General features: G+C 40.5%; 1 protein-coding gene across 7 annotated transcripts in view; it reads left to right on the forward strand.

Moving 5' to 3' along the window:
* The window catches only part of AMN1 (antagonist of mitotic exit network 1 homolog), a 57,992-nt gene that overhangs the window by 21,250 nt on the left and 22,065 nt on the right, over positions 1–14,677 (forward strand). For 6 of the 7 annotated variants that reach the window (XM_031000920.3, XM_055357938.2, XM_031000918.3 and 3 more), the window contains 3 exons: positions 5,821–5,965; positions 9,855–10,072; positions 10,396–10,452. In XM_031000920.3, coding sequence (XP_030856780.1) covers positions 5,821–5,965; positions 9,855–10,072; positions 10,396–10,452 — 420 coding nt within the window. Of the gene's footprint in view, positions 1–5,006; positions 5,127–5,820; positions 5,966–9,854; positions 10,073–10,395; positions 10,453–14,677 lie in introns of those variants that run through there. The other variant, XM_055357937.2, reaches the window with a different exon arrangement.

Genomic DNA, 14,677 nt, shown 5'->3' on the forward strand with positions numbered 1-14,677 from the left:
TGGGGTCCCTGACTTCCCGCAACATGTAATAGTTCCTAAAACATCTTCTACCATTGTCTCAGTTACTTCTCTTGTGTCAACCAGAGTCGTGGAGACTGAAAATCCAAGCAAAAAGGTTTATTGGTGGTTTTAGAATTGAATTCAAGGAACACAGATTCCAGAGGCATCTGAAATCATGTCCTAACTATTTAATTCATATGTCCTAAGAGATATATGAGGTCTTTTAAAGAGAAAGGTGGGAGAGGGTTATCAAACAATTCATTAGTTAGAATAAGGGTTTCTAGGCAGAAGTCCTTGATTCAGGGGTTTGGAAAAAGTTCGGTCATCAGCATAGCATAGTCTTTTCAGAAGTGGCAGCAATTTCATCTGCAGCATCAGCAAGTACGTTCTACAGTCAAGCAGTTGCAGAATGACATTCAGGAACAAAATGGTGTTGTTCTGGTCAGCTCCCATTAGCCTTCCATACACACTTGTCTTCATGGTACCTGTACCCTTGACCTCTGTGTTTTCAAAAAGTTTAAAACTTTTTGATCAAGACTCACAATAAGAAATATACGTTACATTGTGACTGTAGTACACAAACCACACTTAGGTGTAACAGTATAATGTATAGTACATTTTGGTCTTTTCTATTTAATTTTATTCTATTTAGTCTTATTTTACTGAAAAAATATTGATCACAGTCTGCTAAACTGATTTTGTAATCCATTCATGGATAATGACCAGTAGTTAAAAAATCACTCTTCTCATCTATACTGTTCTTTTTTCAACTGCTATATTTTTCATATTTAATATTTCCAATTCACCTTTTTATGGTTTCTTGTTTTATCTTATTAATCTTTTCTTATTTCTTTTAGCATATTATTATGCTTATTAATATATTTGGCCTCTCTGTTCTAATTCCTCTGCTCCTGATGGAATCAGTAATCTTTGTTTTTCTTTTGAAATAGTGGTGCTCTCTAGATGTCTTGTTTTGGCCTGTGAACATATCTCTGTATACTCTCTGGTAGTGGTAAGAGTAAAGGAGGCCAGACCCAAGTCTGTTTCAGCCCTACTGAGCTGACATAGGGGGTGGAGGCCTGGAGAGGGGCTGGAGTGATGAGCTCCAAGGCAGAGAGCCCCAAGCACTAGAAAAAGGTAGTTAATCACTCTTTGTTCTGCTAAACAGCCCCTGAGATTAGGGCTTAACCTTCAGCCTCTGATTTTAAAGGTTATGAAATAGCAGAGTAGATAATTTCCTTCGATACTACTCCTGTGTTATCTTTTGTATTTTTGCTATTTGTGTTTCAAAAAGTGAAAATGCTAGTTAGTAGTTTCTACACTACTTACATTTAAATATTGTCTTTGGGTTTGCAGCCACCACCACTCTGCAGCCATCACCATCTAGTCTGCAGAGACTAGAACTGCCAATTGCTGTTGGGGGTGAGCGGCATCTATCCAGGCTGGTGGAATGGTGGTAAAAGAATTTACCAAGACAGTTGTAGGTAAAGAAAGGCAGATTTTTTTTTTTTTTTTTTTGAGACGGAGTCTTGCTCTTTCACCCAGGCTGGAGCTCAGTGGCATGATCTTGGCTCACTGCAACCTCTGCCTCCCAGGTTCACGCCATTCTCCTGCCTCAGCCTCCTGAGTAGCTGGGACTACAGGCGCCCGCCACCACACCCAGCTAATTTTTTGTATTTTTAGTAGAGACGGGGTTTCACCATGTTAGCCAGGATGGTCTCGATCTCCTGACCTTGTGATCTGCCCGCCTCAGCCTCCCAAAGTGCTGGGATTACAGGCGTGAGCCACTGCGCCCGGCCAAGAAAGGCAGATTTATTAGAGAAAATATGAAAATACATTGCAAGGGAGCAACGGGCAGAACCAGCAAGAGAGGACCCAACTGCCAGGAGACAAAGGCTTGCTGGGGATTTTATAGAATGGAACTTGGGCTGATTGACAGCACCAAGGTAGGAGGGAACTAACTTGCATCCTTCTGTCAGCCGAGGTGTTTGATGATAGATCAAAGTGTTTGGTGATAAGCAGGAGGTTTATGAGTTTTGTATGTTGTCTGCACAGGAGGGCTATATGTTCTGGGCCATAAAGAAAGGCAGACCTATAGCTTATCTGCTGCTTCTTTTTGTTTATATGTTCTCGACCATGAAGAAAGGCAGACCTGTAGCTTATTTGCTTTCCCCTTGTCCTGCCAGCCTGACTCCTTTTCCCTAATTAGGACTCCACAATTGCTCTGACTTCACTTCACCTTCTGCCTAAAGCCTGTAATCAAAAGGAAGCAAGGTCTGATGATAGCACTCCAGCATATGTTTTTCTGTGGTTGTTGCTTGTCTGTTGTTTTTTTTTTGAGACAGGGTCTCACTCTGTCACCCAGGGTAGAGTGCATAATCATGGCTCACTGCAGCCTCAACCTCCTGGGCTCAGGTGATCCTCCCACCTCAGCCTCCTGAGTAGCTAGGACTACAGGCACCCACTACCACATCCAGCTAATTTTTGTATTTTTTTTAGAGACAGGGTTTCACCATGTTTCCCAGGCTGGTCTTGAACCTCTGGGCTCAAGCAATCTGCCCACCTTGGCCTCCCAAAGATCTAGGATTATAAGTGTGAGCCACAGTGCCCAGCCTACATGCTAGAGCATGTGACTAACCCTGTGACTTTACATTGGAATTGCACTTCAACCTGTCTTTAATGTTTCTTCTGCATTAACCTGATATATCTTTATTATAATGCTTTATTTTCTTCATGTTAGCTTGCATTTGAACATAGATATCTTAGTGGTGTAGTTTGCTTGGCTCTGTGGAAGTAGAATAATATCTCCAGGTTCTTATTGTTGATGGTTCTGTTGAAGTATGTAATGTTATATGTGACTCATAGATGAACCATGATGACACTGTAGAAAAATGGTGGTTTTCTTCACTTTTCCACCATCCACATTTCTTTCTATCCCTTTAGCTTATCCTTCAGTGACTTAGGTTTTTGTTTGATGGCAATCCTTACCATTTTTTAAGCCTAATTTTAGCTGAATTTAAAAGGAGGGGTGAAGAGGGTGAATGAGATAGAAAAACAAGACATGATTTTTCTGGGTACTCTCCCTCTAGTCTCCATCCTTAACAAGAGTCTTGCTTATGACATTATTCAAAAAGCCAGATACAACATCCGATACAAAGTGACACACATCTTTGGATGGCTGTTTTTGAAGTATTTCATAAATCTTTTTATACTCTCTGGATGGAGAAGGCCTTTTTAAACATGATACTAAAGTTGGAAACCAAGAAAAAAAGATGGATGGATTTGATTACATAAAAATACAGACTTCCTTATGGCAAGAAGAAAAAAAAAAGAAACAAAGTAAAAAACTTGGAAAAATATTTACAGTATGTATGAAAATCTAGGGGCTTTTTTATCTTGACAATATAAAGAACCCCTCCAAACCAATAAGAAAAAACAAAACAACCAAATAAAAAACCAGAAGAATCAGGAAATACTCAGAGGAAAAAATACAAATCTCCAATAACATATCAAAGGATATTTAACCTTACTAGTCATCAAAGTGACAGTTTGCCTTTCAGTTTGGCAGAGACTTTAAAAAAATCCCAAAACCCAATGTTAGCAATAGTGTGGAGAAACTGTCACTTTTATCTCCTGCTAGTGAGAGTGTAAATTGATTTAAAAAAACCTTTTAGACGGACAGTTTGGCATTATTAAAAATTCTAAAGATTTGCTTATTATTAATTCAACAATTTACTTCCTGTAGAAATCTCAGGAAGATAATAGAAAAGTACACACATATATTCATTATAATATCATTTATGATAATAAGCATAGTTATGTATAGCATATGTTATAAGCAAGACACCTTTATTTCTCACAACATATCCCGTTTTAGTAATAAGGCTAGTAAAGCACAGAGAGAAAACTGAGCTTGATGGCAATCATAGGGTTCCAGGTTGGGCAGTCTGCTTGCAAAGCACATGTTCTTAATCACGGCACAATATTGCCTACCTAAAGCAACCTAAATGTTCAACTCAAGTGTTTGCCAGTGTAGGATGCATTTAATAAGTTATGATACTTGCAGAAAATGGAATAATATACAACCACAATCTATTGATTTTATAAAAAGTGCTCATCTTATATGTGATCTGATCCTGTTGTTCTTCAAAGCGTTTTTTAAACTCAAAAAACATCAAAATGAATATATACAGCCATAAAATCATGTCCTTTACAGCAACATGGATGCAGCTGGAGGCCATTATCCTAATGAATAAATGCAGACACAGAAAACCAAATACTGCATGTTCTCACTTATAAGTGGGAGCCAATCGCTGGGTGCACACAGACATAAAGATGGGAAAAATACACACTGGGGACTTCAAAAGGGAGGAAGGAGGAAGGGAAGCAAGGGTTGAAAAACTACCTGTCAAGTACTGTGTTCACTCTTTGGGTGATGGGTTCAATTGAAGCCTAAACTTCAGCATCATGCAGTATATCCCTGTAACTAACCTGCACATGTACCCCCTGAATCTAACATTTTTAAAAAGCTAATATAATTTTATCTCTGGGTATTGGTATTATGGGTAATTTTAGTTATAGAGGTTAAAAGTTTAGGCTTTGGAATTAAAAGGACCTGGGTTCCAATCCCAGCTCCGCTCCTTTTGGCTATGTTCTTTATGTTGGCTACTTAAGCTCTCAGGGTCTTAATTCCCGATTTGTAAAATGGCAATGACCAATCCCTTGGGGGCGGGCGGGGGGGTGGTGGGCAGTGGAAAGAGAGGGAGAGAGAATATTAAATAACATAATGTAGGCCAGTCACAGTGGCTCACGCCTGTAATCCCAGCACTTTGGGAGGCCAAGGCGGGCAGATCACCTGAAGCCGGGAGTTTGAGACCAGCCTGACCAACATGGAGAAACCACATCTCTACTAAAAAATACAAAATTAGCCAGGCGTGGTGGTGCATGCCTGTAATCCCAGCTACTGGGAGGCTGAGGCAGGAGAATCGCTTGAACCCGGGAGGCGGAGGTTGCAGTGAGCCGAGATCACGCCATTGCACTCCAGCCTGGGCAACAAGAGTGAAATTCCATCTCAAAAATAAAATAAAATAAAAAATAATATAATGTATATGACAGTACCCTTCCTGGTAAGCATCTAATAAATAGAAATCATTATTCTTATAACTTATTATAATTTTTCTAAATTGTCTGAGTGTTTTACAATAATAATACCTTATTTTATTTTCAGAAAGGTAAAGCCATTTCTATTTTGGAAAAAAAATAAAGAACAGAAAAATACTCACAGGAAAGAGCTCAGAATGCTTAGGAATTAATCTATTATTTGTCAACCTCAAGAAAACACCCAATAATACTGGGGTATTGTATTAGCTCCCAAAAATAATGATATAGAAGGTAGATGTTCTAGATAAGCAGTACTAGTGCTCTGTAAGCGCTTGGTACACAAGTGATTAAAGACTCATACTTCCTAAGCACAGAGGCCCACAGGGAGAGTCTCTAATGCTAGCAGCTACCAGAAGATTATTACTCACTGCCACATTGGTTAAGCTTCTCAGGTCTACGGATCCTTCCCCTGAATTAGCCATCTCAACAGTGCTTTGTGTCCCAAGAAGGACTTTGCCAGCACTGAAAGCTGCACCTCCTGCTGGAAGTAGATGTGGTTTTCCCCTGCTTTGTGTGTCTGTCTGCACATGGATATGCTTCTGTATTCTTTGCTGTATTTTACATCAGCCACTTGTCTGTTACGACCACCAAAACACTGAATATGGAATAAATATTTGTATTTATAGAAAGAAATAATTTTTTCAAAATCACTTGTTATAGATTTTACATCCTGAAGTCCAAACTCTAGATCTACGGAGCTGCGATATATCAGATGCTGCTCTCCTGCACCTGTCTAACTGTAGAAAACTGAAGAAATTAAATTTAAATGCTTCAAAAGGGAACCGAGTTTCTGTAACTTCAGAAGGTATGTTTATTAACACTGAGTACATTGGTAGATTACTATTCACTATCTGGTAAAATTGTGGAGTAAGGGAGAAAATACGTCAAAAGAGAGTATGAAGAAGTCAAAGAAATATGAATTATATTTATCAGTAAAAACATTCAGACTAAGAAAATAATCCAAGTTAGAATTCTTGCTTATAATCAGTGCTCAAAGTTAAGAAAGACACTGGGTAAGTCACAACCTTGTATTTTAAACATATGTAAAATAAACATGGGCCAGGCTAGGTGGCTTATGCCAGTCATTCCAGCACTTTTTTAGCTGGGAGGCCGGCAGACTGCTTGAGCCAAGGAGTTCAATGCCAGCCTGGCCAGCATGATGAACTGCCCCTGACCCCTACCTCATCTCTACAAAAAATACAAAAGTTAGCCAGGCACGGTGGTGCACCCTGTAGTCCCAGCTACTTAGGAGGTGGAGGCAGGAGAATCCCTTGAGCCTGGGAGGTAGCAGTTGCAATGAGCTGAGATTGCACCACTACTCCAGCCTGGGTGACATAGGGAGACTCTATCACAAAGAAATAAAAAATAGGGCCAGGTGCGGTGGCTCATGCCTGTAATCCCAGCACTCTGGGAGGCCGAGGCAGGTGGATCACCTGAGGTCAGGAGTTCGAGACCAGCCTGACCAACATGGAGAAACCCTGTCTCTACTAAAAGTACAAAATTAGCCAGGCGTGGTAGTGCATGCCTGTAATCCCAGCTACTTGGGAGGCTGAGGTAGGAGAATTGCTTGAACCTAGGAGATGGAGGTTGCATTGAGCTGAGATTGTGCCGTTGCACTCCAGCCTGGGCAATGAGAGCAAAACTCTCTCAAAAATAAACAACAACAACAACAAAAAATTGGCCAGGCGTGTTGGCTCACGCCTGTAATCCCAGCACTTTGGGAGGCCTAGGCGGGTGGATCACGAGGTCAGGAGATCGAGACCATCCTGGCTAACATGGTGAAACCCCGTCTCTACTAAAACTACAAAAAATTAGCCGGGCATGGTGACACGTGCCTGTAGTCCCAGCTACTCGGGAGGCTGAGGTAGGAGAATCGCTTGAACTGGGGAGGTGGAGGTTGCAGTGAGCCGAGATTGCGCCACTGCACTCCAGCCTGAGCAACAGAGCAAGACTCCGTCTCAAAAAAATAAATAAAATTAAAATTAAAACTAAAAAAAAAACAAAACATGGATACATACGTCTGTATTTTAAATATTTTGCCTGGTATAGTGGAACAAGAAATGACCAGTTCATATTTTGTTAAGGCTTTTTTGATGCCATATTACAAAAGAATTAATCATCAGATTAAATTTACTAGGTACTCTCCTATCAGTTTGTGTAATGCATAGCTTTTTATAGCTAGACAAACTGCATTGTTCAGTGTCACTATTACATGAGTTAGTGAATCTTTACCTTTTTTCCTCTTTATAGACCTCTTTTTTTCAATATTTGGTTTGCATTTATACTTATTTTTATTTATTTATTTAAGACAGTGTCTTGATCTGTCACCCAAGCTGGAATGCAGTGGCACAATCTTGGCTCACTGTAGCCTCAGCCTCCCAGGCTCAAGCGATCCTCCCACCTCAGCCTCCCAAGTAGCTGGGACCGCAGATGTGCACCACCACCCACTGCGAATTTTTTATTTTTAGTAGAGACGAGGTCTCACTAGGTTGCCCAGGCTTTTTTTTTTTTTTTTTTAAATATAAGAAAGAGGGACTTTTTTGGCCTCTTAGAATTCTGGAAAACTGTGTGGGTAGTTGAGTATATTTTGCAGTCATCTTGGTTAGCGAGTTAGGATATTCATAATATTGCAAACACGCATAAGTTTTAATATGTTTACATAAATAATAACTCACAAAAAAGAACTTCTCCAATAAAACCACATTTCTCTACACTCACACCACACTTCTGACAGTAAATGTGTGGGGTTTTTTCACACCAAACAATTCTCCAACTCTCTGGACACCAGCTGAGTGCGCTACAATTTAATTCAATTCTGACACTATCTACCTGGAGTTAGCATCAGATCCCACAAGTTAAGGGCTCAGTCCCACAAGACTATCCCCACTTCAGATGCCAATTGCAAGGCCAGGCCTCTGGTACATATGACTGACCAACTATAAATGGAGTGTTTCCATGACCTCCTCCTGCATTCAATAATTTGTCAGAAAGGCTCACAAAACTCAGGGAATCACTTTTGTTACATTTACCAGTTTATTCTAAGAGATTATAAAGGATACAGATGAACAGCAAGATGAAGAGTACATAGGGTGAGGTCTGGAAGCGCAGGAGCCCCTGTCCCCATGGAGTTGGGATACACTGCCCTCCCAGCATGTGGATGCATTCACCAACCCAGAAGCTCATCAAGTCTCCTTGTTCAAGAGGTTTTTTGTTTGTTTTTTCTTCTTCCTTTTTCTTTTCTTTTCTTTCTTTTTTGAGACAGAGTCTCACCGTATTGCCCAGGCTTGAGTGTAGTGGTGCCATCTCGGCTCACTGCATCCTCCACCTCTGGGGTTCAAGTGATTCTGATTCTCCTGCCTCAGCCTCCGGAGTAGCTGGGATTACAGGCATGTAACACCATGCCCAGATAATTTTTGTATTTTTAGTAGAGACAGGGTTTCACCATGTTGGCCAGGCTGCTCTCAAACTCCTGAGCTCAAGTAATCTGCCCGCCTCGGCCTCCCAAAGTGCTGAGATTACAGGTGTGAACCACCACACCCGGCCCAAGAGTTTTTATAGAGCTTAATCCCCATCCCCTATTCCCTGCCGTCCCTGACCCCCACCTCGCCAAAGGTCTGTGGACTGAGCTGAATGTTCTAACCCTCTACTCACTTGATTTTTCTGGAGACAGGCCCCAACCTTAGGCTATCTAGGGGTCACATGCTGTCACCTCATTAGCTTAAACTCAGGTATGATCAAAAGGGGCTTATTATGACTAACAAAAGGCACTCCGGTCACTCAGGAAATTATAAGGCTTTTCGTAGCTCTGTGTCAGGGACTGGGAACAAAGATCAAATACAGTTCTTATTGTATCACAACTTCCATGCTGGACACTGATAAATAAAATAACTGGTCTTAAGAAAAAAAAAAAGTTCCTTCTTAAGATATGGAAAACAGTAAAAATGACCTACCTATGAATTTACCATCTTCCCTTCTGTGTATTTTGCCCATAAAGGTACCTTTTAACAGTGCTACCATGTTTGTTTATGACCAAAGGGCCCAGGATCCCCGAAGTACTCTTTTATTTATGTGCACCCATCTCCAATGGGCACTTATATCAGCTTAACTGGATTTAAAGACTTCTCTTTTTTGACCCTCAGGAAAATGTAAGATGGGTCCAGGCTAACAGAAGGAGCATGGTGGTAGAAAAGAAATTCACTTTTGAGAACAGAGTCAAAGTGGAGCGAGAGAGAACACATAGGCATAGCTATAAATTTCTAACCGCAAGCATGAAGATCATGACTGAAACCATTTGGGCAGTTTAACTTTTGGTTTCCCTCCAAAGTCCACTAGAAAAGTAATTTGATTACTTGAAAATTTTTGTTTTAACCAAAAGGAGAATCGCCTACTATTTCACTATCTAATTGGATTCTGAATGACTTTTGCCTATTTCCTAAAAGGAATTCAACCTGTGGACAATAAAGCCTTGCCATTAATTGCAGATACTACAGACTGTGTAGAGAATTCCTGAAACATTCCAAAAGAGTTCTGAATAATGACAGCATCACTGGAAAATCAGTATTTCCTCACAGGTGGACTACTTTGAAAAGGGCTAACACTGAACTGGTGATTGCTAAAATGAAAATCAGTCACATTTCTCATGTATACATATACACACATATAGCTTATTGATATATAATTATATTTTCCCTCAGGAATAAAAGCTGTGGCTTCATCTTGTTCATACCTACACGAAGCTTCTTTGAAAAGATGCTGCAATCTCACTGACGAAGGAGTCGTTGCTCTTGCACTCAATTGCCAGCTGCTAAAGATCATCGATTTAGGTGGCTGCTTAAGTATTACTGATGTGTCCTTACATGCATTAGGAAAAAACTGCCCATTTTTGCAGTGTGTTGACTTTTCAGCTACTCAGGTAAATGACATATAGGCTTCAAACATATAGACTATGTGTTTACCAAATGTATTTTCATGACTAATGAGAACATATCATAAGGAGTTCATTTTGTTTTTGTTGAAACTATTGACCACTTCATGCTTTTTGTGGTTAAGTAATTGCGATATATGTTGGCATATTCCTCTCAATTAAGTAGCAAGGGTGAAAGGTATATATGACTAAAACACATGTTTGATGAATGGGAGGCATTAAGACTATATCTAAATAATGAATACATTTTGGAAAAATTCTGCTTCCGTTGTCTGGATTCACGGACTGTGTTTCTTTTTCCCTTTGCTTAGGTATCTGACAGTGGTGTGATTGCACTTGTTAGTGGACCTTGTGCGAAGAAATTAGAGGTAATTTTAAAATAATTATAAAGATGGTGGTGATTAAATTTTTATATTCTCAGAAATTATGTTTAAAACCTAGCAGATAACCAATGCTTTATCAATTACGTATTTTAGGGACTTTGTTGGTGGGTGTTCTATCTCTTTACTGCCAGAGTAAATAAAAATTGTTAGGATATAAAATAAAGGTGCTTTAAAATAAAAACTCATTTTACTTCCAATAAAAGGCCTTATTTCCCAGAAGTTTTAGCTTCTAACAGATTTAAGAATCATCTTATGGATGAAGATTATGAATGTTTATCAGTGTAAAGTGATATTATTTATAATAGAATTTCAGGTCTTAATGATATTTCTACCAGGAGTATTAATTCTCTTGACATCCTGTCATCCTATTTTTCTTGATAGCCACATTGTACGATCATTTAAAAAAAAATTTTTTTTTTTTTTGAGACGGAGTCTCACACTGTTGCCCAGGCTGGAGTGCAGTGGCATAATCTCGGCTCACTGGAACCTCCACCTCCCAGGTTCAAGCACTTCTCGTGCCTCAGCCTCCCAAGCAGCTGGGATTACAGATGTGTGCCACCAGCTAATTTTTGTATTTTTAGTAGAGACGGGGTTTCACCATGTTGGCCAGGCTGGTCTCGAACTCCCGACCTCAGGTGATCCAACCGCCTCGGCCTCTCATAGTACTGGGATTACAGGAGTGAGCCACTGCACCCGGCCTAAAAAAGATCTTAAATCTGTGTTCATCCTTTGAATTGAATCACTAATGCACTTGTAACCTATTTCTAAATATATTAAGAAGCCTTTCATCCCAGGATTTTGGTTTCTGTCTTCCCCAGTTGACAAGTGGTTTAATATAACTATACTATTTAACAGTAAGCTACATCAAATCCTTTTTGGAAGTAGGCAGGCTGTAAATTAATTATAAAAATGTTAGTAAAAATAACTATTTTAATAGGGCACAGTGGTGCATTCCTGTAGTCCCAGCTACTCAGGGAGGCTGAGGCAGGAGGATCCCTTGAACCCAAGAGTTGGAGTCCAGCCTGGCAACATAGTGAGACCTTATATCTTAAATAAATAAATAAATAAATACTTTTTTATTTTAATTTTAATTAATTAATTTATTTATTTATTTTGAGACAGAGTCTTGCTCTGCCGCCCAGGCTGGAGTGCAGTGGTGTGATCTCAGCTCACTGCAACTTCCATGTCCCAAGTTCAAGCGATTCTCCAGCCTCAGTCTCCTGAGTAGCTGGGACTGCAGGCATGTGCCACCACATCCAGCTAATTTTTATATTAGAGACAGGGTTTTGCCATGTTGGCTAGGCTGGTCTCAGACTTCTGACCTCAGGTGATCCACCCCCCTCGACCTCCCAAAGTGCTGGGATTGCAGGTGTGAGCCACCGTGCCCTGCCATAAATACATTTTTTAAAAAGCCAACTATTGTAATGGAATGACAATGCCACGTTTTTGCCAAAATATTTATCCTTGAGTTATTGCCCAAAGAGATTCTTTTTTGTGATTTTGTATATCTGGGTCTTGGTAGCATATATATATTTTAAATATTTTATTAAGAAATTACCATATTAGGTTGGGCATGGTGGCTCACGCCTATAATCCCAGCACTTTGGGAGGCCGAGACAGGTGGATCACCTGAGGCCAGGAGTTCAAGACCAGCCTGGCCAACATGGAGAAACCCCATCTCTACTAAAAATACAAAAAATTAGCTGGGCATGGTGGCAGGTACCTGTAATCCCAGCTACTTGGGAGCCTGAGGCAGGAGAATCACTTGAGCCTGGGAGGTGGGAGGTTGCAGTGAGCCGAGATTGCACTATTGCATTCCAGCCTGGGCAACAAGAGCGAAACTCCATCTCAAAAAAAAAAAAAAAAAAAGAAAGAAAGAAAGAAAGAAATTACTATATTTATTATTATACCAAGTTTTGAATTCCAAATTGCATCCTAAATGCAGGAGCAGTAATTTTTGGTATTTTAAGTGCAAACATTTGTCGAGCACTTACTGATATGCCAGGCTGTATACTAACTGCCTTATATTCACTAGGTTATGTAATGCTTACAACATTATCTTGTAATTACTATAATTTTAAATAAAGTTCTCAGTTAAATTAGTTTATCACCTTCAAATAAAACCACCAAGAAATTAGTTGTTATGCATGATAGTAAATATACTGACCTATTTACCTCAACATTATAAAATTAAGAGCACCAACCTAAGTAGAATAAGAAAAAAATGCAATAACCAGTGTGTTGGTGATTATAGTGCCATATCATTACATTTTTTATTTTTTCAGTTTTCTAAAGATTATTCCAAAGTGCCAAAACATTTTAATGGAAATGTCTCTAAAATTTATTAGAACTTAATGCCTTACTTAAACAAAGTAGGGTGAATATACTTTTTTAAAAAATTGTTTTGTTTTGTTTTGTTTTGTTTTGTAGAGACAGGGTCTTTTTATGTTGCCCAGGCTGGTCTCAAACTCCTGGCCTCAGTGATCCTCCTGTCTTGACCTCCTAAAGTGCTGGAACTATAGGTGTGAGCCACATGCTTGGCCTGAGCGAATATACTTTAACCTTTGGTTTATAGCATCCTCTGACTCAAACTGAAGGACAAACTTAAATTTTGTTTTTTGAGACAGGGGTCACCCAGGGTGGAGTACAGTGGCACGATCATGGCTTACAGCAGCCTTGACTGCCCTGGCTCAAGCAATCCTCCCACCTCAGCTTCCTGAATAGCTGGGGCTACAGGTATGTGCCCCTACTCCTGGCTACTTTTTTATTTTTTGTAGAGACGGGTCTTGCCATGTTGCCCAGGATGATCTCGAACTCCTGGACTCAAGCAGTTCTCCTGCCTTGGCTTCCCAAAGTGCTGGAATTACAGGTATAAGCCACCGTGTCTGGCCTTAATTTTTTTTTTTTTTTTTTTTTTTTGAGACAGAGTTTCGCTCTTCTGGCCCAGGCTGGAGTGCAATAGTGTGATCTCAGCTCACTGCAACCTCCGTCTCCCGGGTACAAGCAATTCTTCTGCCTCAACCTCCCAAGTAGCTGGGATTATAGGCAGCTGCCACCATGCCCAGCTAATTTTTGTATTTTTAGTAGAGCCAGGGTTTCACCATGTTGGCCAGGCTGGTCTCAAACACCTGATTTCAGGTGATCCACCCTCCTTGGCCCCCCAAAGTGCTGGGATTACAGGTGTGAGCCACCGCACCCAGCCCTAATTTTTTTTTTTTTTTTTTTACTAACTACTCTCATAGGTAATGCGGAGGCCTACCTTTCATCACATTTTAATCTGTTGCTTTTAATTTGTTCCATTCTGGGAAATTAAATTATTAATGTTGCTAAATTATTTATAATTTGGAAATCAATTTGATTAAAGGTCTAAGGACCTTTCCTAAAGATTGACAAGAAGCTGAATGTGGTGGCTCACTTCTGTAATTCCAGCACTTTGGGAGGCCAAAGCAAGTGGATCCCTTGAGCTCAGGATTTCAAGAACATCCTGGGCAACACAGTGAAACCTTGTCTCTATGAAAAATACAGGCTGGGTGCGGTGGCTCACACCTGTAATCCCAGCACTTTGGGAGGCTGAGGTGGGCAGATCACCTGAGGTTGGGAGTTTGAGACCAGCCTGACCAACATGGAGAAACCCCGTCTCTACTAAAAATACAAAATTAGCTGGGTGTGGTGGCGCATGCCTGTAATCCCAACTACTTAGGAGGCTGAGGCAGGAGAATTGCTTGAACCCAAGAGGCAGAGGTTGTGGTGAGCTGAGATCGCACCATTGCACTCTACCCTGGGCAACAAGAGCAAAACTCCATCTAAAAAAAAAAAAAAAGAAAAAAGAAAAATACAAACATTGGGTGGACATGGTGGCTTACGCCTGTAATCCCAGCACTTTGGGAGGCCGAGGCAGGTGGATCACGTGAAGTTGGGAGTTCAGAGACGAGCCTGACCAACATGGAGAAACCTCGTCTCTACTAAAAATACAAAATTAGCTGGGCATGGTGGTGCATGCCTGTAATCCCAGCTACTCAGGAGGCTGAGGCTTGACCTGGGAGGTGGAGGATGCAGTGAGCTAAGATCACGCAATTGCACTCCAGCCTGGGCAACAAGAGCGAAACTCCATCTCAAAGAAAAAATTAACCAGAGGTGGTGGTGCATGCCTGTACTCCCAGCTGCTCGGGAGTCTGGAGTGGGGAGATCAATTGAACTTGGGAGGTTGAAG

This window comes from Gorilla gorilla, chromosome 10 (assembly GCF_029281585.2).
Source record: "Gorilla gorilla gorilla isolate KB3781 chromosome 10, NHGRI_mGorGor1-v2.1_pri, whole genome shotgun sequence".
NCBI classification, from domain to species: Eukaryota; Metazoa; Chordata; class Mammalia; order Primates; family Hominidae; genus Gorilla; species Gorilla gorilla.